At 38.4% G+C, this 25,288-nt stretch overlaps 1 protein-coding gene across 1 annotated transcript in view; it reads right to left on the bottom strand.

The window, feature by feature from the left end:
• The window catches only part of SEPTIN7 (septin 7), a 121,775-nt gene that overhangs the window by 87,648 nt on the left and 8,839 nt on the right, over positions 1-25,288 (bottom strand). The window contains exon 3 of the mRNA XM_042782213.1: positions 5,147-5,249. Coding sequence (XP_042638147.1) covers positions 5,147-5,249 — 103 coding nt within the window. The remainder of the gene's footprint in view (positions 1-5,146; positions 5,250-25,288) is intronic.

Below are 25,288 nucleotides of genomic sequence, written 5' to 3' on the forward strand. Positions count from 1 at the left end.
TCATTTTGTTTTGATTTTTTTTTCTGAATGATCCCTTTTCAAAGAAGTATTCAGGTATTTGTCTTCAATCTCATTAATTCTGCCTTCCATTGCATCAATTCTACTCCTTTGCCATTTCAATGTGTTATTTATTTCTGACAATTTAATATTAATCTTCTGTATTTCTATCTATAGATTTAGAATCATTTCTAATTTTTCACTTATTTTGTCATTTTGTTCTTGTATTTTCTTCCAAAATTCTTGTAAGGTTTTTTTCTGTGTTTTCTTGGTCTGTCTCTCAATCCTTTGAAGATACCTAAAGAAAATTCTTTTGAATTCCTTATCAGAGAGTTCCAATGCTACTTCTTCCTCAGGGATGATGTATTCTGGGTCTGTATCCTGCTCCCTTGTTTCTACCACTTTATCTTGCTTCTTTTGTGGACTGTGATGGTCTGTTGTCTCCGAGGCATCATGGGGTTGTTGTATTTAGATCTCTGTTAACTGTTTGTGAAGAGCAGTCAAGGGTGATTCAGCCTCTTGTTGGTGGTTTTTTATCGTTGACCCATTGGTGGAGAAGGAGGTAGTGGCTGTCACTCAGGTAGTGAAGTTTCAGGAGGGGTGGGTGTAGTTGTGCCTTACAGGGACTGTTGTTGTCTCCCACTCAATTAGACACAAATTACAATTGAATAACCTTCAAAAAAACTTGTCAGTCTTGCAGGTCCCAAGTGTCCTTGGGGTTGCTGGAAAGCAGATCATATTCTTAAGCCCCAGGAATCTGCAAGAGCGCCGTCTCTTTAAATATCCAAAATAGTCAAGCCGCATTTTAAACCTTCGAAATGGCGGCGTCCTCCAGACCGGCAAAAGTCCACAGCTCAGCCCACCTTTCTCTTCACTTCTGTTTGTTCCCCAGCCACAATGCATAGTCCTCTGTGCAGTCCCTAGCTAGCAGGGTGATTTTTAGGTTAATTCTTAAGTCCTACCAGCACTCAGGAATCTCCAAGGGTCTGTGCCATCAGGATCGCTCAGGATCACTGTCACACCGCAGCTCCGTATGGCTCCGTTTTTGGTATTTTCATGCAAATTCTTCTGCTAGCTGGGGTTTAGTCCGCTTCTATATCTTTCCCTTCAAGGCTCAGGGGTCCAGGATTATCATCTGTGTCTATGTTAACTGGTTTCCCTTTTCTTTGTTGAAGAGGGTCTGTGCAGTCTTTCTGCCTAGTCCGCCATCTTGCCAGAAACCTCCCTTGAGTCAATTTTGACTAATAGTGATTCCATGTGACTCAGCAGAACTATACCATAGGGTTTCTTGACAGTAATCTTTATGGTAGCAGACTGCAAAGTCTTTCTCCTACTGGGCTGCTGAGTGGGTTTGAACCTCCACCCTTCAGTTAGTAACTGAGCACTTAAACACTGCACCAACCAGGGCTTCTTCAAACCACTAATCTCTCTCTGTATATTCTTATCATTCACTAAATACTTCCTAATCTTTCTAATAAATCATAAACAACAACCAAAAATGTCTTTTGCATCTATCCTAACCCATAGTACTTACTGTACAAGACAAAGAGTAAACCCAATGTAAACTATAGACTTGTTAGTAATAATCTATGAATACTAATTTATCAATTGTAACAAATATATCATACAAATAAATGTGAGATATTAAGAACAGAAGAAACTGTGAACAGACAAGACAGGTTATATGGGAACTCTCTATACCATCTGCTCAATTTCATTTAAACTGCTCCAAAAAATAATATCTATTAAATTTTAAAAAGCAAAAAAAAACTTATGACAAATTCTGAATCCCCCAAATAGCTAAACAAGCACACTCTGAGCTGCCTCCTACTGAAAAAATAGAAATGCCAATCTGGTACTAAAGACATTCAGTGTAAATCAAATACATTATGACAGTCTGCTTTAAAAAAAAGAAAAGAAAATAAAGACTTCTACTACAAAGATTTGGCAAAGCTCAAGACTACAGAAACTATCACATTCAAAACAATAGGTTTAATAATACTATCTGTTTTTCAAGATACTTTCTGGTCAGATAAAACTATGGTTTTTTGAGTTCTACCTCCTTGAAGAATTCTAGTAAAAGCAGGAGTAAAATTAACATTTCATTCTAGAACACAGTCTAATATAAATAAGGAACTAACAAAGGGCAGTTACCATAGTACTATGTGTCACCTTTAGTAGGCTTTGTTGTTATTTGCCGTCGTGTCGGACCTGACTCATAGTGACCCTTCCTTGGGTTTCTGAGGCAGTATCACTACGGAAGTAGATTGCCCAATCTTCCTTCTGAAAAGAGGCTGGTGGGGTTAAACCACCAGCCTACTGGATAGCAGTCAAGTGCCTTAGGCATTATGCTACTAGTGCTCCTTTAGTAGGCTTTAGTACTCCATTATTCAATGAAATACTAATCTAGGTATTGCTGTTATTCTCTAGATGTGGTTAAGATCTACAATCAGTTGACTTTAAGGAAAGGAGATTACTCTCAATAATGTCTCATCAAATCGGCTGAAAGCCTTAAGAGCAAAAAGTAAGGTTTCCAGGAAAGAAGAAATTCTCCCTCAGTACTGCAAGCATCAAACTTGCCACTCCCTACAATCATGGGAACCAATTCAATCAAATCAGTCAATCTCTTCCTCTCTCAACCTAATAAAATAGCTAAGTTCCAAATAGTTTGGAATTTTGCTAAATAAGGACCAAAGTATCTTCATTATTTGATGTATCTAACATTGGTTTTACAATAATTTAAAAAAGATTCAAAAACAGAATTCTAATCTCATTATGGGAGCAGTTCAGGGCTCCAAAATTAACACTACCCTATTTACAGCCTATTTTCAACTACTGTAAAATCACATTTTAGGGGTGTAAATGAGATCCTGAAGTCAATGTATACTGAAAATTAATCTTGAAAATTCCTTATGTAATAAAGCACAGTTATGTAAAAACTAACAACACATTTTTCCTCCTGCACTAAACTGATCTCTGTTTCTTTGAGCATATAAAAAGCAAATGGCTTATATTTAGGGGCCATATTGTCACTAAACTAACATTCAACAAGGTGCGAAGCTCACACTATGAAAAATATGTGGAAACCGAAAGTGACTGAGGAAATAGCAGACACCTCTCTCATTTCATGCTCACTATAGGCCAGACACTCATTCCAGTGGAATGGCATAAAAAAAAGTTTCACACTATTTACTCTAGTTTTCATTCAAGGAGCTCTGGTGGCGAAGTGTGTAAGGCACTTGCCTGCTAAACAGAAGGTCAGCAGTTCAAACCTACCAGCTGCTCCATGGAAGGAAGATGGGGCAACCTACTTCCATAAAGATTTACAGCCTCAGAAATCTAATGGGGGTTTTGCTATGAGTCAGAATCAACTTGATGGCAGTGAGTTTGGGTTTTGGTTTATTGCACTCTCACTCATTTATTCTCTCTCTCACCTTGTCCCTCTCCCTATCCCCCCTCCCTTTCATTCCTGCTTTCCCTCAATGGCAAACAAACAATATCTAGTTAAATTCACATAATTTCAATGTGTATTAATTGTACTACACTGAACTGGGCACTATGTCCAGTAACCCCAAATAAGCCTATGCATGGTGGTGAAAAGCATCAGACTAACAGGAGGCATAGGCTGGTTTTGCCATCTGCTAGCAATATGATAATGGGCAAGTAACCTAATATCTCCATGTCTTAGTGTTTTTACCTCTACAGTGGGAGTAACAACAAACCTCATAGGATTATTTTAAGAATTATGAGTTAATATCCATAAAGTATTTAGAATACTGCATGCCACTAAATTATGTGGGTGTTGGCTATTATTTTCCAAACTGGAGTGCTTTCAATCTCTATGCCAATTCTATATATTCTTCAAAATTTGACCTAATACTACCTCCTCAAAATAAGGCAATAGCAATCTCCAAACCAAAGTAAATGCTCCTATGCCCTTAAACTTCTATGACTTTTAAATTTTATACCATTCTAGTAGCTTGAATTTATATACTTATCATTTTATGTATACAATTTATACTGTCATATAAATTATTAGCTCTTATAAGATACAAAATACAAGGATACACATATCATCTCTGTTTAATATAAAAAGTCACTCAAGTGCTCAATAAATAATGCTTATGAGCCAAGGTTCTGAATAAATTTTTTCCAATACAGAAAAAAGAGTTTCATAAAGAAATCAGTAGTAAAATACAGATTCTCAATTCCTATCAATGTATGTCTTAAACCATGAATTGTGTTAAGGGCCAAAAGAGCTATAGGTTTGGATCTGAAAAATGAAAACTTAGCTTGTAAGAAATAGTCTGTGGTCTTTAAGACAAAATGCAAGGTTAGTTTTAGATTTCTACGATTTGCAAATAATTCTGTTAGATACAGCCTAGAGTCTATATGGCAATATTACAATATGGATAAAATACACAAGAAAAAGAGAGTGATTGAGAGAACACATACAGTCATATTTCACTCACTCCAGAGTTTTTATTCTCAATGAATAGAATTCCTAGGGTAATCATTTGCATTATTATGCTCCTCTACCATCCTTTCTTGAAATTCAGAGCATATACTTTAATATGCTTAAGTTAAATGCTCATATGAAATTTCACTCCAGTGTATAAGCCAGAAAAAAAAATTATCCTATAGTATAAGTAGTCACCAGATGTTACTTCCTTTTGCAGCATTTTCAATTGGAAAATACTAAGAAATGAACCACAGCCTTTTATACCTCCCTGGGAGGTCTGGTGGCATAGTGCCTAAGGCATTTGACTGCTAACCAGAAAGCTGGCGCTTCAAACCCACCAACCACTCCTCGGAAGGATGACTGGGCAATTTACCGCCTCAGAAACCCAGGAAGGGGTTGCTCTGAGTTGCAATCGACTCAACGGCAGTATGTTTGGGGTTTTTTTAGTGCTCTACTTCTCATCCTACTTCTCAACTTTCTCTTAGTTTCCAAAATTGTGCCACCATAAGAAAAGAAAATATAAAACCCAGATTCAATTTTAAAATGTATTCACATAATAAAAGAAAATATAACACTTGGTCCCTGAAGTTATTTGTGCTATTGTTTTACTAAATTTATTGAGTTGATTAATTAATAACTTAAAATTTAGCACACCAAATTCAATTTTATTGAGAAATCATAACTTACCTACTACCATAAGGGTAAATTCAAATCCTCTCTTCACTGATTTTCTGTATACTTGATTTGGGAGATTTGCAAATCCCACATAGCCTTCAAGGTTCTTCTGTTGCTGAGAAAACCAAAAAGAGCCAAGTCATTCACACATCAACATACTCTTCAGTCACACATTTCAAATTTTCTTCATTAACCTATTTTAGAAAATTATGCAAACTTTTACTCATGGCAAATCAAACTGCTTTTATACTGCTATCAATAAATCATTAGTTAATTGCTGCAATGGACAGAATGAAGTGTAAGTTGACTGACAATATGATATTTAAGATCCCTTTTTAATTATTCTTTTGCTCACAAAATTTACCATAGATATGTGTTTCTTAAAATTTGTCTTCCTATTCATGAAATGAAAAGAGCTCTGTTGGTACAGTGGTTAAAAGTATTCAGCTACTAACCAAAAGGTCAGTGGTTCAAACCAACCAGCCATTCTGCAGAAGAAAGATGAGGCATTCTGCTTCTGTAAAGATTCACAACCTTGGAAACTCTATGAGGCAGTTTTATTCCATTCCTATAGGGACACTATGAGTCAGAATCAATTCTATGGCAGTGGGTTTATGCATGAAATGAAATCAAAATGTTGAATTTAATTTTTTTCATAAATTCTTGAAGATTTTCATGATCAGTGTCAATCAGCAGATATCTTTCAAGTTGTTTTACTAGCTCCCAATTATGTCATTTGAATGTTTCCCATGATCCTGTTCTTTCCATCTTTCAGGGAAATCAGATTTATCCAGATTTAAAAGTAAATCAGGTTTCAAGTTATATATAGTTTTTGATGACCTCAACAATAATTTCATGAGGATTTCAAAGAAAACTACTTCTAAATTGGTATATAGGTAGTCCCCAACTTATGATGTATTCAAGGTAAAGAAATGCACTTAAAATCTTTTTTTTTTTGTGGGGGGGGGAGGTGGACATCTTGTTAATAATAATATGTACCACATACAATGTTGCAGCATATAATTCACTGATGTTACATTCTCATGCCAACCTCCAAAGACAAATGAAGATAAGATTTATAAAGATATTGATAATAAAAGGCAATAATAATGAAAAGAAAAAAAGATGTATTTGACTTACACCAGAACCAACTTACAATGGAGTCATGGGAATGGAACCCTGTCATTAAGTAGGGGACTACCTGTAGAAAATAAGTTTGATTTTTAACTTAACCATTGGTGAGAAATACTGTTCATAGTTCAGACTATCTTAGGGAGAAGCGTCTTAAACTGGTTTATTTTACTTTGGGGTAGGTCTATATTCCCCATGAAAATATAATGGCAAAATACTCCTAAGAGGTACAAATTTCTCTTAAAAGTTTTTCATGTTTAAACTCATAAGAGACCTTGCATCAGTTCAATGTATCTGGCTTTGACAAAGAACAGAAGTCTACATTCCTTAATTGGTGTTGTTATTAGGTTCTATCAAGTCAGTTCCACATCACAGTAATCTTATATGTTGTTGTTAGGTGCCATCGAGTCTTTTCCGACCCATAGCGACCCCCATGTTTCAGAACGAAACACTGCCCGATCCCATGCCAGCTCCATGATCCCTGCTATAGTTGAGCCCATCATTGCAGCCACCATGTCAATCCATCTCATGGAAGACCTCTACCTCTTTTGTTGACCCTCCACCCTACCAAGCATGACATCCTTCTCCAAGGAATGGTCCCTTCTGACATGACCAAAACAGGTGAGATGAAGTCTGGCCATTCTCGCTTCCAAGGAGCATTTCGGGTGCACTTCCTCCAGGACAGATCTGTCAGTTCTTTTAGCAGTCCATGGTACTTTCAGCATTCTTTGCCAGCACCACAACTCAAAAAGCATCAACTCTTCTTTGGTCTTTCTTATTCATTGTCCAGCTCTCACATGCATACGAGGTGATTGGAAATATCATGGTTTCTGTCAGGCGCACCTTAGTCCTCAAGGAGACATCCTTGCTCCTCAGCACTTGAAACAGTTCCCTCGCAGTTGACTTTCCCAATGCTACACATCGTCTAATGTCTTGACTGCTGCTTCCATTGGCATCAACTGTAGAACCAAGCAACGTGAACTCTTTGACAACCTCAGTCTTCTCTCCATTTATTGTGATGCTGCTCATTGGTCCAGTTGTGAGGATTTTTGTTTTCTTTATATTGAGACATAATCCATACTGCAGACTGTATTCTTCAACCTTCATCAGTAAGTGCCTCAAGTCATCCTCACTTTCAGCAAGCAAAGTTGTATCATCTGCGTATCTCAGGTTGTAAATGATTCTTCCTCCAATACTGATGCCACATTTTTCTTCATATAGTCCAGCTTCTCAGATTATTTGCTCAGCATATAGATTGAATAAATATGAGGAAAGGATACAACCATGACGCACTCCCTTCCTGACTTTAAACCATATAGTGTCCCCTTGTTCCGTTCGAACGACAGCCTCCTGGTCAAGGTACAGGTTCCTCATGAGTACAATCAAGTGTTCAGGAATTCCCATTCTTCTCAGTGTTATCCATAATTTGCCATGATCCACACAATCAAATGCCTTTGTATAGTCAATAAAACCCAAGTAAACATCTTTCTAGTATTCTTTGCCTTGAGCCAAGATCCATCTGACAACAGCTATGATATCCCTTGTTCCACATCCTTTTCTGAATCCAGCTTGCACTTCTGGAAGTTCTCTGTCAATATACTGTTACACCTATTTTTGAATTATCTTCAGTAAGATCTTACTTGTGTGCGATATTAATGATACTGTTCTATAATTTCCACAATATGTGGGATCACCTTTCTTTGGAATGGGTACAAATATGGATGTCTTCCAGTCAGTTGGCCAGGTAGCTGTCTTCCAAATTTCTTGGCATAACCGAGTGAGTGCCTCCAATGGGGCATCTGTTTGTTGAAATATCTCAATGCGTATCCCGTCAATTCCCGGAGCCTTGTTCTTTGCCAATTCTTTCATTGCAGCTTTGACTTCCTCCTTCAGTACCATTGGTCCTAGATCATATGCCACTTCCTGAAATGGATGAAGATCAACCAGTTCCTTTTGATACAGTGACTCTGTATATTCCTGCCATCTTCTCTTGATGTTTCCTGCATCATTCAATATTTTGCCCATAGAATCTCTCAATACTGCAACTCGAGGCTTAAATTTTTTCTTCAATTCTTTCAGCTTGAGAAATGCTGAGCATGTTCGTTCTTCCCTTTTGGTTTTTAAACTCCAGGTCTTTGCACATTTCTTTATAGTAATTGGTTTGGTCTGCTCAGGCTCCTCTCTGAAATCTTCTGTTCAGCTCCTTTATCTTGTCATTTCTTCCATTGGTTTTAGTTCTCTCTGCTCAAGGGCAAGTTTCAGAGTCTCTTCTGTCATCCATTTTGGTCTTCTCTTCTTTTCTTGTCTTTTTAGTGATATCTTGCTTTCTTCATGGATAATGTTCTTGATATCCTCCCCCAAGTCTTCTGGTTTTCAGTCGCTGGTGTTCAATGCATCAACTCTATTCTTTAGATGATCTCTAAATTCAGGAGGGATATATTCAAGATCATATTTTGGTACTCTTATATACAACAGAACAAAACACTGCCCAATCCTGTACCATCCTCACAATCATTTCTGGCTATGTTTGAGTGTACTGTTGCAGCAATCTGTCAATCCATCTTGTTGAAGGACCTCCTCTTTTGCTCTGACCCTCTACTTTATCACGCAGGATGTCCTTCTCCTGTAACTCGTTCCCTCCTGATAACACGTCCAAAGTACATGAGACAAAGTCTCACCATTCTAGCTGCTAAGGTATATTCTGGCTGCATTTCTTCCAAGACAGATTTGTTCATTCTTTTGGTAGTCCACGGTATATTCAATATTCTTCATCAATGCAATAACTCAAATGCATAAATTCATCTTCAGTCTTCCTTATTCATTGTCCAGCTTTCACATGTATATGAGGCGAATGGAAATACCGTAATCCTCAAAGTAACCTCTATACTTTTTAACACTTTCAAGAGGTCTTTTGCAGCAATCTGCCCAATGCAGTATGTTGTTTGCTTCCTTAGCTGCTGTTTCCATGGGCTTTGACTGTGGATCCGAGCAAAATGGAAATCTTTGACAACTTCAATATATTCTCCATTTATAATCAAGTTGCTCATGGTACAGGTGTGAGGATTTTTGTTTTCTTTATGTTGAGATATACTCCATACCAAATCTGTAGTCTTCTGATTTTCATCAGTAAGGGCTTCAAGTCTTCTTCACCATCAGGAAGCAAGACTGTGTCATCCATATATTGCAGGTTGTTAATGAGTCTTCCTCCAATCTTGATGCCGCATTCTTCTTCACGTTGTCCAGCTTCTTGGATTATTTTCTCAGTGCACATAAAGTATGGTGAAAGGATACAGCCCTGACACACTCCCTTCCTGATTTTAAACTATGCATTATCCCCTTGTTCTTTTCGAACGACTGTTTCTTAGTCCATGTACAGGTTCTGCATGAGCATAATTAAGTGTTCTGGAAATTTGTACCCTGGGTAGCACAAGTGGATAAGCTCTCAGCTACTAACCTAGAGGTGGGCAGATCACATACACCCAATGGCGATTTGGAAGAAAGGCCAGAGGATCTACTTCTGAAATGTCAGTCACTGAAAACCTGAAGGAGTAGTTCTACTCTGCAATACATGGGGTCTCATGAGTTGGAATCAACTTGATGGTAAATGGTTCTGCATTCCTTACTAGTAACAAATACTCCATCCACAAGCTTTACTCTATTCTTACTCATATAAACCAATTAAAAATGTTGAGAAGGTGTAAGTTCATGTGTTGTTGTTGTTATGTGCCATCAAGTCAGACCCAACTCACAGCAACCTCTCCTTGGGTTTCCAAGGCAGTATCACTACGAAAGTGGATTGCCCAACCCTCTTTCCGAGGAGTGGCTGGTGGGTTTGAACCTCCAGCCTTCTGGTTAGCAGTCAAGTACCTTAGGCACTATGCTACCAGAGTTAATGAACCAATTGAAATGAAAGCTAATTTTAAACATATTATTAGCAGACTGATCAGATTATTTTAAAGTCAAATACCTGAAAGACTTCTCTGTGTATAGCTAAAAATATATACTACATTTTTGCATATAACGTGTCCACGCATATAATGTGCATAGCATGCACAGGAAACTAATACAAGAGGGGGTTGTGTGATTTGCAAAAAACTATATAATGCACACATTATGTGTGTAAAAATATGGTGTTAAATTTAAGGTTTCCTTGGCTCATTTTCATCCAACTGTAGATTATATTTAAGTAACTGAAACAAAACAAAAATAAAAAACAAACTCACCGCCACTGAGTCAGTTTCGACTCATAGCAACACCTCCTTGGGTTTCCAAGGCGGTATCTCTATGGAAGTAGATTGCCTAATCTTCCTTCCAAGGAGTGGCTGGTGGGTTTGAACCTCCAGCCTTCTGGTTAGCAGTCAAGTGCCTTAGGTACTATGCCACCAGAGCTCCTTTAGACTGAAAAGTTCATATAAATGATGTAGTATACTCACAGCTACTTTGTAAAGAACATGTTTCCATCATTCCAGTGTTCCAGATTCCAACAGAACAGATCCAGAGGAACAGTAAATTAGGAATTCCAAGAATTGTAGATGATGCATTCAGTCGCAAACGGGAGATGCACATCCATTGGAACATAGTGAAGAAGGGAAAAATAAATGTTACTTACATGTAACTCAATAAATTAGAAATAGGTTAAAAATAAATTGAGGCATAATACCCAAAACAAAATAATAAAATAAATGAGACAGAATTTTTTCTATATATGTTAAGGTAATGCTTTTCTGAGGGATAAAAGGCCCAGTGAGTTTTAATACATTTTTTTTTAGCAGCTCATCAGCTGAGGTAAAGAACTAAAGATCACCTATCTTTTTACCACAGGCAAATACTATGCCCTGAACATGATGACTTGCAGGAAATAGTGGCAAAGATGTAAACTTCATGAAATTCTGCTTTGTCAGTCACTGGATTAAAAAGCACAGTGCAAAGGCAAGATCAGACAAAAGTTTTAGCTAAAATTATACAATTCTGTATTTCAAGTTCTATTAATTAAACTGAAGTTCTGAATTTAAAGATATGCACACTTATGGAGAAGGGAAAGGGAAGGAGCTAAAGACAGTAGTAACAGATTGGAAAGATAAGGTAGATATGAGTCATGAAAACTGAAAGGCAACTAATGATGCATAGAGAAGAAAATAGACTACCCTAGGTCAAATTGTCTGAAAAGTATGTCTTTATTCTATATCGACACATATCTGTTTTATACTGACATAAATCTGTACGTTACACCATAACCTATTTCAAACAATTTGAGGCAGCTAAGGCATTACTATAGTATTACAGTTAAAGTAATTAGAATGTATTAAATGTAAACCCAGTTTTAAAGTCAATTAAAATCATTTTCCCCATGACAATCACTTCCCACATCCTTCAAAAATAGAAACCACAGTCTTTACGATGGCCTACAGTAGGTTCTCAACCTTAGTTACACCTCAGAATCAATGAGAAGCTTTTATCCCAATGTCCTGGTTGTCTCACAGACCAATTAAATCAATCTCTGGAACTGTGGTCTTACCCATCATATTTATTAAAGCTTCTCAAGTAATTCCAATGTTCAGCTAAAGCTGAGAACCACTGGCCTATGTTGTTGCTATGTGCCGTGGAGTCAGACCCGACTCATCGCGACCCCTCCTTGGGTTTCCGAGGCGGTATCACTACGGAAGTAGATTGCCCAACCTTCCTTCCGAGGAGTGGCTGGTGGGTAAGATCCTGAAACAGCTGGCTTGTCACTTCTGGCCTCATCTCCTACTATTCTTCTCCCTTGCTCACTTCTCTTCCAGCCACATTAACCCCCAAGCTAATCCTCAAACACACCAGGCTCACAATTTCTTATACTTACTGTTTTTTATGCCTGAAACAAATATCAGAGGTCTATTTAAAAGTACAATCTCACCTCTCACTCAGACTTTGCTATTTTCTTCTTAGAATCATATATTTTGTTTTCAAACCATCTAATATGTTTCTCATTCATCTTGTTTTTTCTGTGATCTCCACTCCCTTCCACCTTACCTGCAACTACAATGTAAGCTCCATCAAGGTAAGAGTTAAGTAAATTACACAAATTTATTTAATTATATAAATCAAAAAAAGAGGAAGCCTTCAACCTTATCACAATTTTTTTTTTTTTTTTTTTAAAGAGGAAGCCATCTCAGGGAGTTTAAAAGATACAGAGAAAATGGTATTTCAGTTGCTCTTCAAGAAAGCCACCAGACAGCTTAACAAAACACCTTAGTGTCTGCCCCTGTATATTAATCATTGCTTTATCCTCAGTTCCTAGAAGAGCTCTTGGCACATGTAAGATTGAATTAAGCAAAGGGGTAAGGCACTGCAAGCAGAGTAGACTCCTTCAACAGGGGTGAACCTGGTACTTTTCAGCAATAAAAAGGTCAGTGAACTACAAGGAAGTGAAGTAGTGGACAAGAGGATGAGTAGTAGTAAATGAGGTCAGGGAGGCAGGCAGTGGCCAGACCATGTGAGACTCAGACAAAGAAACAAGTTTGGAAGTTATTTTAGGAATGATAAGAAGCCACTGGGTTTTATACAGGAGAGTGACCTGACCTGATTTGCATTTTAAAGATAGCTTTTGCTGCTACATGAAAAAGGAATAAGAAAACTAGTATAGAGGCTTGTTTAATAGTCCTCAAAAGAAAAGTATATTAAACCAAGATGGTATGGAAGCAATGAGAGATGAGAATTCAGAGTAGTTTTGAAGACAGAGTTGACATGACATTGCTAATGGATTGAATGTGATAGGTGAGGGAAAAAGGAACCAAAGATAACTTCTAGGTTTGGGGCTAAAACAACTGAGTTTCTAGTGGTATTTCTTGGGAATACAGGGAATAACGTATGGGCAGCAAGAGATGAAATCACCAAAATAAAATTAGCTTTGAACATGTAAGTTTGAGGTACCTATTCGAGAAGAATTATTTCAGTAGAGTCCAGAAATTACAGGCTTGGTTAGTGCTGAATATACAGACTTAGGAATCATCCGCATATAGAAAGTATTGAGAGGGGAGTGTTCCCAAGAAGAGATCATAGATAAAAGGAAGGGAGTCCAGACAGAGCCCCAGAGCACTCCAACATAAGAGGACAAGCAGAGAAAGAGACAAGATGACTGAAAAAGTTGGGAGGAAAACCAGGGCTGTCTTAAAGAAGGAGAAATTATTCAACAGCATTGAATAATACTAAGAGGTCAAATGAAATAATAGAGACATGACCACAAAATTTAGAAATGAGAAAGTTACTCTTAACTTTTCTTTCTTTTTGTGATATGGGTGAAAGTTTACAGAGCAAATTCACTTTCCATACAGCAGTTCACACACTGATTACATTTACCCCAAAGCAACAGCTCCCCTCCCACTTCCTCTCCATAGTTACCTCTTCCCTGTGTCCAACCCTCCATGTACTCCTGCCCCCTGAACTGTCTCCCTGTTCATAAACAGCCCTTCCTTCTCCCATGATTGTTCTCTCCAAGGAGTGTATCTACCTCAGGTACATGTTCAACTCATATGTCTGTCTTTTGTTTGGCTGGAAGCCACAGGTGTGGGTTCAATTCCAGACTTGAAGAGCAGCTAGGGACCATAGTCTCAGTGGTTCTACCAGGCTCTATCAGACCAGCAAACCTGCCTTCTCCTTTTTTTTTCCCAAATGATTTTGAGTTTTGTTCCACATTGTTCTCCCTCTCTATCCAGATTCTCCTACATAGATCCCCCTCCAATTAGTTGACAGTGGTAGCTGGGCACCATCTAGTCTTCTGATCTCATAGTCATATAGGCTGAGGATCGCATGGTGAGTTACTCTTAACTTTTGACAAGAAAAGTTTCTGTAACATAGTGAAGAAGAAGAATAAGATGAGAATAGTCAATCTTTTGTGTATTACTATCACAACATTTTAAATATGGTTTATTTGCCAGTCTCTCCCATGTGACTGATTTTCCAAAGGAAAGGAATCATGTCTTTTTCATGTCTATATTTATATCAAAGTGTTGACACATAGTAGATACTCAAAAAAGCTGAATGACTAAATTATACACACTTTCATGAATATTTCTCCTCAAGAACGTATGTCCAAAAACTGGTTGGCTCAAAACTCAAAATCATTTGGGGGGAAAAAAAAAAGAGGGGGACCAGGTTTGCTGGTCAGATAGAGCCTGGTGGAACCACTGAGGCTATGGTCCCTCGCTGCCCCTCAGGTCTGGGATTGAACCCACACCTGTGGCTTCCAGCCAAACAAAAGACAGGCATAAGAGTTTAACATTTACCTGAGGTAGATACACTCCTTGGAGAGAATAATAATGGGAGAAAGAAGGGCCGTTTATGCACAGGGACACAATTCAGGGGGAAGGAGCACATGGAGGGATGGGCACAGGGAAGAAGTAGCTACCAAGAGGAAGTGGGAGGAGAGCTGTTGCACTGGGGTAAACTGTAGTCAATGTCTGAGACAAAGTGTGTGTGAACTGCTGTATGGAAAGTGAATTTGCTCTGTAAACTTTCACTCAGATAGCAATTTTAAAAAAAATTAGAAAAAAAAAAAAAAAACTGGTTGTCTACTGTTGCAAAACAAATTATCCCAGAATTAGTATGAAATAGCCCATTATGAGTTGTTGCTGCTAGGTGACATCGAGTAAGTTCCAACTCACAGCAATCCTATGTACAACAGAACGAAACACTGCCATCCGAACAATCTTTGCTATGTTTAACCCCATCATTGCAGCCACTGTGTCACTTCATCTCATTGAGGGTCTTCCCCTTTTTCAATGACCCTCTACTTTACCAAGCATGATTTCCTTCTCCAGGGACTGGTCCCTTCTAACAAAAATATCCCATCATGCACAAAAATATATCTAAATAGTATTTGTGCCCAAAATACTATTTAGAGAATTTACTAATCAACATTCTTATGCAGTCTAAATAAATCTTTCCTTACCCAAATACTAAAAACAACTACTGCAATTTAATCTACTCAGTGATTCTTTTCCTGCAAAAATAAAATATTCACAATACCGTGAAATATAATCTCTGGGTAAGGAAATATTATTTATAGATGTGGGTAATATGACTATGACATTTATAGGCATGTGAATAGAGATAAATGTGTATTCATCCAGGCTTCTACCAAAATATCCTTAGGTCCTGAGAGCACTGCTTGACTGCAAATATCAGTAACATAAAAAAGAAACGGGTATCAACTAATCTTTCCTGAAACCATGTACTCAGAAAACTCTTTTTAATTACTATGCCAAATCTCTATATCAAAATTTATTTTTAAGAAAATCAGACTACTAACTTTGTTGCTTGATGTTTTATGGCCTGTGGAATAATCAACTTAAGCAAAATATCCAGTAACTTCAGTGCTGAGCTTATTTAATCCATTTCCAGGAAACAATTATATCCAAAGGGCAAGATGTTACAAACAGGTTTCAGCAGATAAAATATTAGAACACTTAAGAATTCATTACCAAAATCTTGGGATCTGCAATCTTACTGTAATTTTTAAAGGTTGGAATATTATTATTTGCTGTAACAAATTTTCCAGTAGAGAAAAGCAGAAACTTAATTTGAACCTACTAAATATGTTTTCATTAACAAAATAAAAAAAAACTGATCAAAGGTGTTGTAACAAATTAGAAACCAAAGAAAAAAACTGAGTAAAATTAAAAGGTAATGCTAGAAGGCATCTACTACAAAACTTCATATTTCCCCCATCTTTATAAAATGAGATATTCAGTAGAAAACTAAAATGGTTAGAAGTAATAATGCACATTCCAAATTAACTTAATATGATCAGAATTCTACTTCTTTAGTGATTACAGGGAAAAAAAAAAAAAAAAAACAGGCCAAAAAAGATCCAAGGTTTACATCAAAAACTTAAAATTTCAAAGATAAAAACACTTGATCTTTCCTAAATAACTAAGTTCAAGTTGCTCCCTTTGGATTTTAATATATATAGTATAATGTTTCTCACAGTGACAAAAAAAAAAAGTGTTTCTACTAAAGTTTAGGAAATTTTTAATTATGGAAAAACAACTACAAACTATAAAAGGAAAAGATTATTTTTTTCACAGTGACAAAAAAAGAAGTCACTTATCTGCTCCTTGTTGTTATGTGCCTTCAAGTCGGACCCTTAGTAGTAACAAAAGAAGTTCTGGTAGCATAGTGCCTAAGGCATTCAACTACTAACCACAAGACTGGCAGTTCAAACCCACCAGCCACTCTGCGGAAGGAGGACTGGACAATCTACTTTTGTAAAAATTTACCACCTCAGAAACCCAGAAGGGCTCACTATGAGTCAGAATCAACTTGATGGCAGTGAGTTTGGTTCATTTTTGAGTAGTAACAAAAGCCTATTTCATATATATATAGATATAATTGCCCAGTACTACTTAGCCAAATTCCTATCACCTCTCACATAGGAATTTCATGATTTAAATGTTTTAAATATTTTAACTATTTCTAATATAAAAATATAGAGTCTATATTAAAAATAACAAAAACAAAAACACTGTTCTACATCCTATTTTGGTGAGTAGTGACTGGGATCTTAAAAGCCTGCAAGTGGCCACCTAGATGCAACAATGGGTCTCTTCTCGTTCAGAGCAAAGAAGAATGAACAAAACCAAAAATGCATGGAAACAGTCAGTCCAAGGGCTTGGCAGACCATGTGATCCTCAGCCTATATGACCACGAAACCAGAAGAACTAGACGGTACCTGGCTATAACTGTCAACAATTCAGAGGGTTATGTGTGTAAGAGATCCTGGAAAGAGTGGAAGAAAACTCAAAATTATTAAAAAAAAAAAACAAGCTTGCTGGTCTAACAGAGTCTGGTGAAACCCCTGAGACTATGGCCCTTAGCTGCCCTTCAGGTCTGGAACTGAACTCATTCCTGTAACTTCCAGCCAAACAAAAGACCAGCACATGGGCTGAACATTTACATTAGGTAGATACACTCCATGGAGAGATCAATTATGGGAGTACAGAAAGGCAGTGTATGCACAGGAAGACCACTGGGGGGCGGGGCAGGAGTGCATGGGAGAGAAGGACACAGGGAGGAGGTAACTATGGGAAGGAAATGAGAAGAGAGCTGCTACACTGTGGAAAATTGCAGTCAATGTCATGAGACAAAATGCGTATGAACTGCTGTATGGAAAATGAAATTGCTCTGTACACTTTCACCCAAGTCACAATAAAAATTACCCCCCCCCCGAAAAATAAAATACTAAAATGTTACAAAATTATACAACCAAACCCAAACCCACTGCCATCCAGTGAATTCCAACTCATAGCAACACTGGACAGAGAATTGCCTCATAGGATATCTATGCCTATAAATCTTTAAGGAAGCAGACTGCCTCATCTTTCTCCCACAGAGTAGCTGGTGGATTTGAACGGCTGACCTTCTGGGTAGCAGACAAATGCTTTAACCACTGCATCACCAGAGCTCTTTTAGGCATATCCTAAATAATTGCTTTGACCCCGCCCCCTTTTTCTTAAGGTTCATGTCTGAGTTTCATGCACCTTAACTCCTCCAATTTTACTGAATTGAGCAACTGTGTACTGATGGAACCAACTTTTTTATTTTCTTAATCTTATTTCAAAGAGCTGCCTCCTCAAAGTAGACTCCCTACCTTAATGATGTGGATGGAGAAAAGCTTTCAGGGACCTTCATTTGCTGAGGTGGCATGACTCAAAATGGGAAGAAATAGCTATAAACATCCATTAGTAACTGGAACACTGACATATTATCAGGAGGGACCAGTCCCTGGAGAAGGAAATCATGCTTGGTGAAGTAGAGGGTCAGAAAAAGAGGAAGACCTCTCAACAAGATGGAATAACTGCAACAATGGGCTCAAGCACAGCAAGGACTGTGAGGATGGTGCAGAATTGGGCAGTGTTTCATTCTGTCGTACACTGGTCTTTCCTCATAGCTATGCTTCTGTGCTTGCTCACATCCTATTTATCACTTTGTTATTGTAATTGCCTTCTAATTTATCTGACATTCCCATTAGATTCTTAGCTTTATAAGCAGGTACTTAAAAGGTGCTGTAAGTCAGAACCGACTCAATAGCACCTAACAACAACATTCTGAATTATTGGTTAACTGTTTAAAAGATCCTAAGAGAGGAATGAGATAACTTAAAATTTAAATAGATAGTTTTCCTTTGCTCTGACCTTGAGATTCAGATCTCAATTTTTCATTCATTTATTTCATTTTGTTTCATTTCATTCATTCAACATACAATTATTGAAACCTTATAATGTGCCAGGCAGCTATGTGTGTGTTAGCTGTTAGGCATGTAAAAGCTAATAAAAACAAGTTCCCTGCTTATAAAGCTAAGAATCTAATGGGAAAGTCAGATAAATTAGAAGGCAATTAGAATAATACAGTGATAAATGATGTGAGCAAGCACAGAATAGCTTGCTAATACTTGCTAATACTCTCCTAAAGGGAGAGTAGACCTTAGTCTAATGAGAGATTAGGGTAAGTGCTGGGAAATATGTGTCCCAGACAGAGAGTTTGAATTGACTCTGGCACACAGAGTTGCCAAGAATTGGAATCAACACAACAGCAACTGTGTGGTGGTAGATCCACAATATGGAGTACCTGGGTAGTACAAATGGTTAATACCTTCAGGTGCTAACCAAAAAGCTGGAGGTTCAAGTCAACCCAGATGTACTTTGTACTTTCTGGCAATCTACTGCCAAAAATATCTGCCACTGAAAACTTTATGAAGCACAGTTCTATTCCAACACTCATGAGGTTGCCACGAGTCAGTCAAATGAGTTTTATCCACAATATAAAACTGATTTCAACATGCATTCAATGTAAAAAATTATTGTGATTCCCTTCACAGTATCAATTATTACTTTACCTTCTGGGTTGTTCTGGTAGTGAACCTTTGAAATCCAATATGTATTTTACACTGACACCACACCTCCATGAGGACTAGTCACATTTCAAGGGCTCATTAGCCACATGTAATGTCTATGGTACTAGACAGCACAGATACACAACATTTCAACCTTGCCAAAAGTTCTACTGGAGAATTCTAAATTAAATGAATAGTAGGTATCAACCAAGACTGCAAATAAAACACACTGCCGTCGAGTTGAATCCAATTCACAGTGACCCCTCCTTGGGTTTCCAAGGTGTATCTCTACAGAAGTAGATTACCCAATCTTCCTTCTGAGGAGTGGCTGGTTGGTTTGAACCACCAGCCTTCTTGTTAGCAATCAAGTGCCTTAGGCACTATGCCACCAGAGCTCCCAAGACTGTGTAAGGATGTGGAAATATAGACACTCTTCTACACTACTGGTGAAATCTAAACCTAAATCATTTCCCTAAAGAATAACCTGGCCATGTGCACCAAAAGCTTAAGTTTTCATGCTCTTAAACACAGCAAATTCCACTCACACAACTTTATAATCATGGGAATCCATTAAGATTTAGATATAAGAATACTCAACAAAGCACTGTAAACAGTAACAGTTAAAAAAAGAAAAAAGGCGGGGGGGGGGGGAGGACCAAGATTAAATTCCCCAAAAAAGGTGAAATAGATAAAATACATTATGGTACCCCAATCTACTGAAATATGATGCTACCATTAAAAGTAAAGTTATAGAAGACTAGACATGGATAGATAATAATGATATCCTAAATGGGAAAAATATTATTAAACAGTTGGTACAGTATTATGTAAGGAGCTCTGGTGGCATAGTGGATAAGGCATTTGGCTGCTAATCAGAAGGTCAATGGTTCAAATCCACCAGCTGCTCCACGGAAGGAAGATGGGGCAATCTACTTCCGTAAAGATTTACAGCCTCAGAAACCCAATGGGGTCACTATGAGTCGGATTCAACTTGATGGCAGTGAGTTTGGTTTCTTTTTTTTAAAAAAAAAAACAGTATTATGTACTTTTAAATCATGTACCTTTGTTTTCTAGTATACATACTAGAAAAAAAAGAATTACAAACTGGTGTGACATCAGAGCAACTGCTGGAGTACGGACTTTAGAAAATTCTTTCCTCTACTAAAAGCAGTAAGAAAACTGACAAAACTTGTCAAAATCAACTTTTTCACAACTCTGCCATTAACCAAAGACCTGAGGAAACTGTTACTGTTATGTGCCGTGGAGTCGGACCCAACTCATAACGACCCCTCCTTGGGTTTCCAAGCCAGTATCACTACAGAAGTAGATTGCCCAACCTTCCTTCTGAGGAGTGGCTGGTGGATTTGAACCGCCAGCCTTCTGGTTAGCAGTAAGTGCCTCAGACACTTCGCTACTAGAGCTCTTTTGAGGAAATTAAGGAGCACTTATTCAAGAAAATCAGCTGAATATTGGTAAAAAGTGACCTTTGTTGCATTTTAATTTGCCCTATTGTTAACTCTAATTCCCCAACTCCACAGTAGCCTTGAAAACAACCATACGCAATGATGATGAAAAGCAGCAGCTTGGCAGCAACTAGAGAAGACAAAACAGGTTTGGCGCTCCTTCCAAGTCCCAATCCAAAGAACTATCATTATTTCATCTATCTCTGAAAGACCTCACTTACAAGGCTTGCTTTATTTGACCTGATTCTCAGGTCTCATGGTGCATTAAACAATATCAAAAGCAATTAGAGAAAAGATAGTAGTGATGGCTGCAAAACACTGTGAATGTACTAAATGTCACTAATGGTAAATTTTATATTATTTGATAAATGTAGTTCAAGGAACCCTGGTGGCACATTGTTAAGCACTCACTCAGCTTCTAAATGAACTAACTGTCAGCATTCTGAACCCATCAGCTGCACCACAGGATAAAGATGTGGCAGTCTGCTTCCGTAAAGAGCTATAGCCTTGGAAACCATATGGAGTAGTTCTACTCTGTTCTATAGGGTGAGTATGAGTCGGAAATCAGCTTGATGGCAAGGAGGTTTTTTGGGTGTGGTACAATTCATTACTTAATATGGCTCTTCTAGCCAAGGTCTTTGTGACTCCCACCAGATAACTGAGTGGAACTATGCAAATGTGAGGTGCTTGTGGCCCACCAAGAGGACTGGACAGCTTGCAATTAATAATGTAAATAAGGGACATGGCACACTTGGGGGGGGTCATGCAAATATAAGGAGTATGAACCCTAATATGAGGATGGTCAGTTGTGCCATCTCACTAGGCTTAAAATGAGCCATCCCAGAGGTTAAAAGGAGATATATCACTACTGTCAAGAAAAAAGAGCCAGGAGTAGAGCTCATCCTTGGACCTGAGATCCCAGCGCAGAGACAGCAGAGATAGCAGCAGCAAAGGCAGCAGAAGCAAGAGAACCAAAAGACTGGCATGAAATAGAACGGCGGGCTTCCTAGCCCTCAGAGTGAGAAAGGTGAGTGCCTTCAGCCAGGAGGCTTGCTGGCGGAGGATACCTCTCTGGGCACAAATTTGCAGAGCTGAAAGAGCTTTGTAACACTTACCTGAGCAAGGCAGAGGTCAAGGCCAGAAATAAGTGTGCATACAGCATGACAGAGAAGAACTGTATCCTCAGTTGTTTCTGATCATGAATTGCAACCAGTTTGTTGTTGTTGTTGTTGTTGTGTGCCGTCAAGTCGGCCCCGACTCATAGCGACCCCTCCTTGGGTTTCCGAGGCAGTATCACTACGGAAGTAGGATTGCCCAACCTTCCTTCCGATAAACCTATTAACTATGAGTATTGTCTGTGAGTTCTGTATGCCCACTGCAACAAATTATCAATCCAGCAGAGAAGTAAAGAGTGCTACCAGTAAGGCAGACTGGTGTCAGAATTGGTTTTAAAAAAAAAAAAGTTGGAGGGTGGTGGCACATCTGACCCCTACCTCATAGGAATCAGCCTTGGCCTGTTAATACTGTTTTGGATTCTCCTTCCCCCTTGTGAAGTCAAAGGAGGTCAGGTGCCACTCACACACCCATTGTGCATGCATATATGCATTTCACTAACGTTAAGTTCTGTGTTATATAAGGTAAACTACATTTATGTCTCAACCACATTTAGTTTAACCACAAAAAAGAAAAAAAGAAGCAATTATTTAACATTGCAGCTGCCTGAAGTGATAGAAAATGGTTGGGATAAACAACAAAGTAACTAAAGAGCTTAAAAGGAAATGCTGGGGAATGAGATGCCTATGCCAAACCCAAATGAGTTGATTCTGAGCAATAGAAAGAAAAAGAAATAGATAAAGATCTCAATCACAATGAGAATATGAGCAAACCACAGAAATGCAGGCTGGAATACTAATAAAATAAGAGGGATTAATAACTTTAGTTGTATGTCAACTTTAGCAGTATTAGTACACCATAGGGATCCATCCTCAATTAAGCCCAGATAACATTACCAACAATTTGATAAAGATATAATAATAAAGACAGAATGTATACTTGTCAAATCTGCAGACAGGAAAAGCTGAGAAAATTAACATATATTTTATATGGCACTTTCAGAACTCAAGTGAAATTTAATATGGAACATGTAGGATACATGCATATGTGAATTCAAAACATGTCCTTTCCCTCCTTTCTCAAACTAGAATCTGAAAGACAAAGTTTCTGTTAAGGTCAGACTATTTAGGGGGAAAAAAAAAAGCACTGTAAAAATCAAGACCAAGAAACATTTTACCTACTCAATCAAGAAGTTCCTCTAATTTAAAAAAAAAAAAAGTTTTGAATAAGACAAAAAATAATAATAGCACAAGAAAAAGGCTTAGACATTGCAGTTAACAGTATATTGCATCAGTCAGTAAGAAAATAAAGTTGCCCAAAAAGATCATTTAATTTTAGACTACAACATATTTATATAGCACAGTGGGACAAGTGGTTAATGGTTCAGCTGCTACTCAAAAGGTTTGACACTCGAGTCCACAAAGAGATACCTCGAAATAAGGCCTGGCAATTACTTCCAAAAAATTAAAGTTGGAGAACAATACAGAACAAAACTCAAAATCATAAAAAAGAGGACAGGTTTGCTGGTCTGATGGAGCCTGGTGAAACCTCTGAGATTATGGCCTCTAGCTGCCCTTCAGGTCTGGAACTGAACCCACTCCTGTGGCTTACAGCCAACCAGAAAACAGGCATATGAGATACATACATTCCATGGAGAGATAAATCACGGAGAACAGAAGGGCTGTGTACACACAGGGAGACAGCTCAGGGAGACTCCTCAGGCAGGAGTGCACTGGAGGGAAGGACACAGGAAAGAAGTAGGTATGGGGAGGAAGTGGGAAGAGAGCTGTTTGTTGTTGCTGTTGTTAGGTGCCATTGAGTTGTCTCTGACTCATAGCAACCCTATGCACAGCAGAACAAAACACCGCGTGGTACTGAACCGGCTCGATTCCTGCTACACTGGAGCCCATCGCCGCCGCCGCCACCATGTCAATCCACCTCACTGAGGGCTTTCCCCTCTTTCGTCAACCCTCCACCTTACCTAGCATGACATCCTTCTCCAGGGAATGGTCTCTCCTAACAACATGACCAAAGTATGTGAGACGAAGTCTGGCCATTCTCACCTCCAAGGAGCATTCTGACTGTACTTCCTCAGGACAGATCTGTTAGTTCTTTTAGCAGTCCACGGTACTTTCCGCATTCTTCACCAACACCACAGCTCAAAAGCATCAATTCTTCTTCAGTCTTCCTTATTCATTGTCAGCTCTCATATGCATATAAGGCAACTGAAAATACCATGGCTTGTGTCAGGTGCACCTTAGTCCTCAAGGAGACATCTTTGCTCTTCAGCACTTAAAAGAGGTCCTTTGCAGCCGATTTGCCCAGTGCTATACGTCGTGTGGGAGCTCTGGTAGCATAGTGGCTAAGACACTTGCCTGCTAACCAGACGGCTGGCGGTTCAAACCCACCAGCCACTCCTCGGAAGGAAGGTTGGGCAATCCTACTTCCGTAGTGATACTGCCTCGGAAACCCAAGGAGGGGTCGCTATGAGTCGGGTTTGACTCGACGGCACATTAACAACAACAACAACATACGTCGTGTGATGTCCTGACTGCTGCTTCCACTGGCATCGACTGTAGAACCAAGCAATGTGAAGTCTTTGACAATTTCAATCTTTTCTCCATTTATCGTAATCCTGCTTATAGGTCCAGTTGTGAGGATTTTTGTTTTCTTTATATTGAGATGTAATCCATACTGCAGACTGTATTCTTCAACCTTCATCAGTTAAGTACTTCAAGTCATCCTCACTTTCAGCAAGCAAAGTTGTGTCGTCAGCATATCGCAAGTTGTTAATGATTCTTCCTCCAATCCTGATGCCATGTTCTTCTTCATATAGTCCAGCTTCTTGTATTATTTGCTCAGCATACATAAGTAAGTATGGTGAAAGGATACAACTGTGACTCACTCCCTTCTTGACTTTAAACCAGTGTTCCCTTTTTCTGTTTGAACGACAGCTTCCTGGTCTACGTACAGGTTCCTCATGAGTACAATTAAGTATTCTGGAATTCCCATTCTTCTCAATGTTATCCACAATTTGTTATGATCCACACAACCAAATACTTTTGTATAGTCAATAAAACACAAGTAAACATCTTTCTGGTATTCTTTACTTTGAGCCAAGATCCACCTGACATCAGCAATGATATCCCTCGTTCCTCATCTTCTTCTGAATCCAGCCTGCACCTCTGGAAGTTCTCTGTCAATACATTGCTGCAAACATTTTTGAATTATCTTCAGTAAAATTTTACTTTCATGAGATATTAATGATATTGTTTGGAAATTTCCCCGTTCTGTGGGATCACCTTTGTAATGGGTACAAATACTCTTCTAGTCAGTTGGCCAAGTAGCTGTCTTCCAAATCTCTTGGCATAACCAAGTGAATGCCTCCATATGTTCAAACATCTCTATAAGTATTCCATCAATTCCTGGAGCCCTGTTCCTTGCCAGTTCCCTCAGCGCAGCTTCGATCTCTTCGGTCAATACCATTGGTTCTTGAACATATGCCACCTCCTGAAATGGATGAAGATTGACCAGTTCTTTTTGGTACAGTGACTCTGTGTATTCCTTCCATCTTCTTTT

The sequence above is a fragment of the Orycteropus afer genome, unplaced genomic scaffold (genome assembly GCF_000298275.1).
Source record: "Orycteropus afer afer isolate SDZICR_OR568_19922 unplaced genomic scaffold, OryAfe1.0 scaffold00263, whole genome shotgun sequence".
NCBI lineage: Eukaryota > Metazoa > Chordata > Mammalia > Tubulidentata > Orycteropodidae > Orycteropus > Orycteropus afer.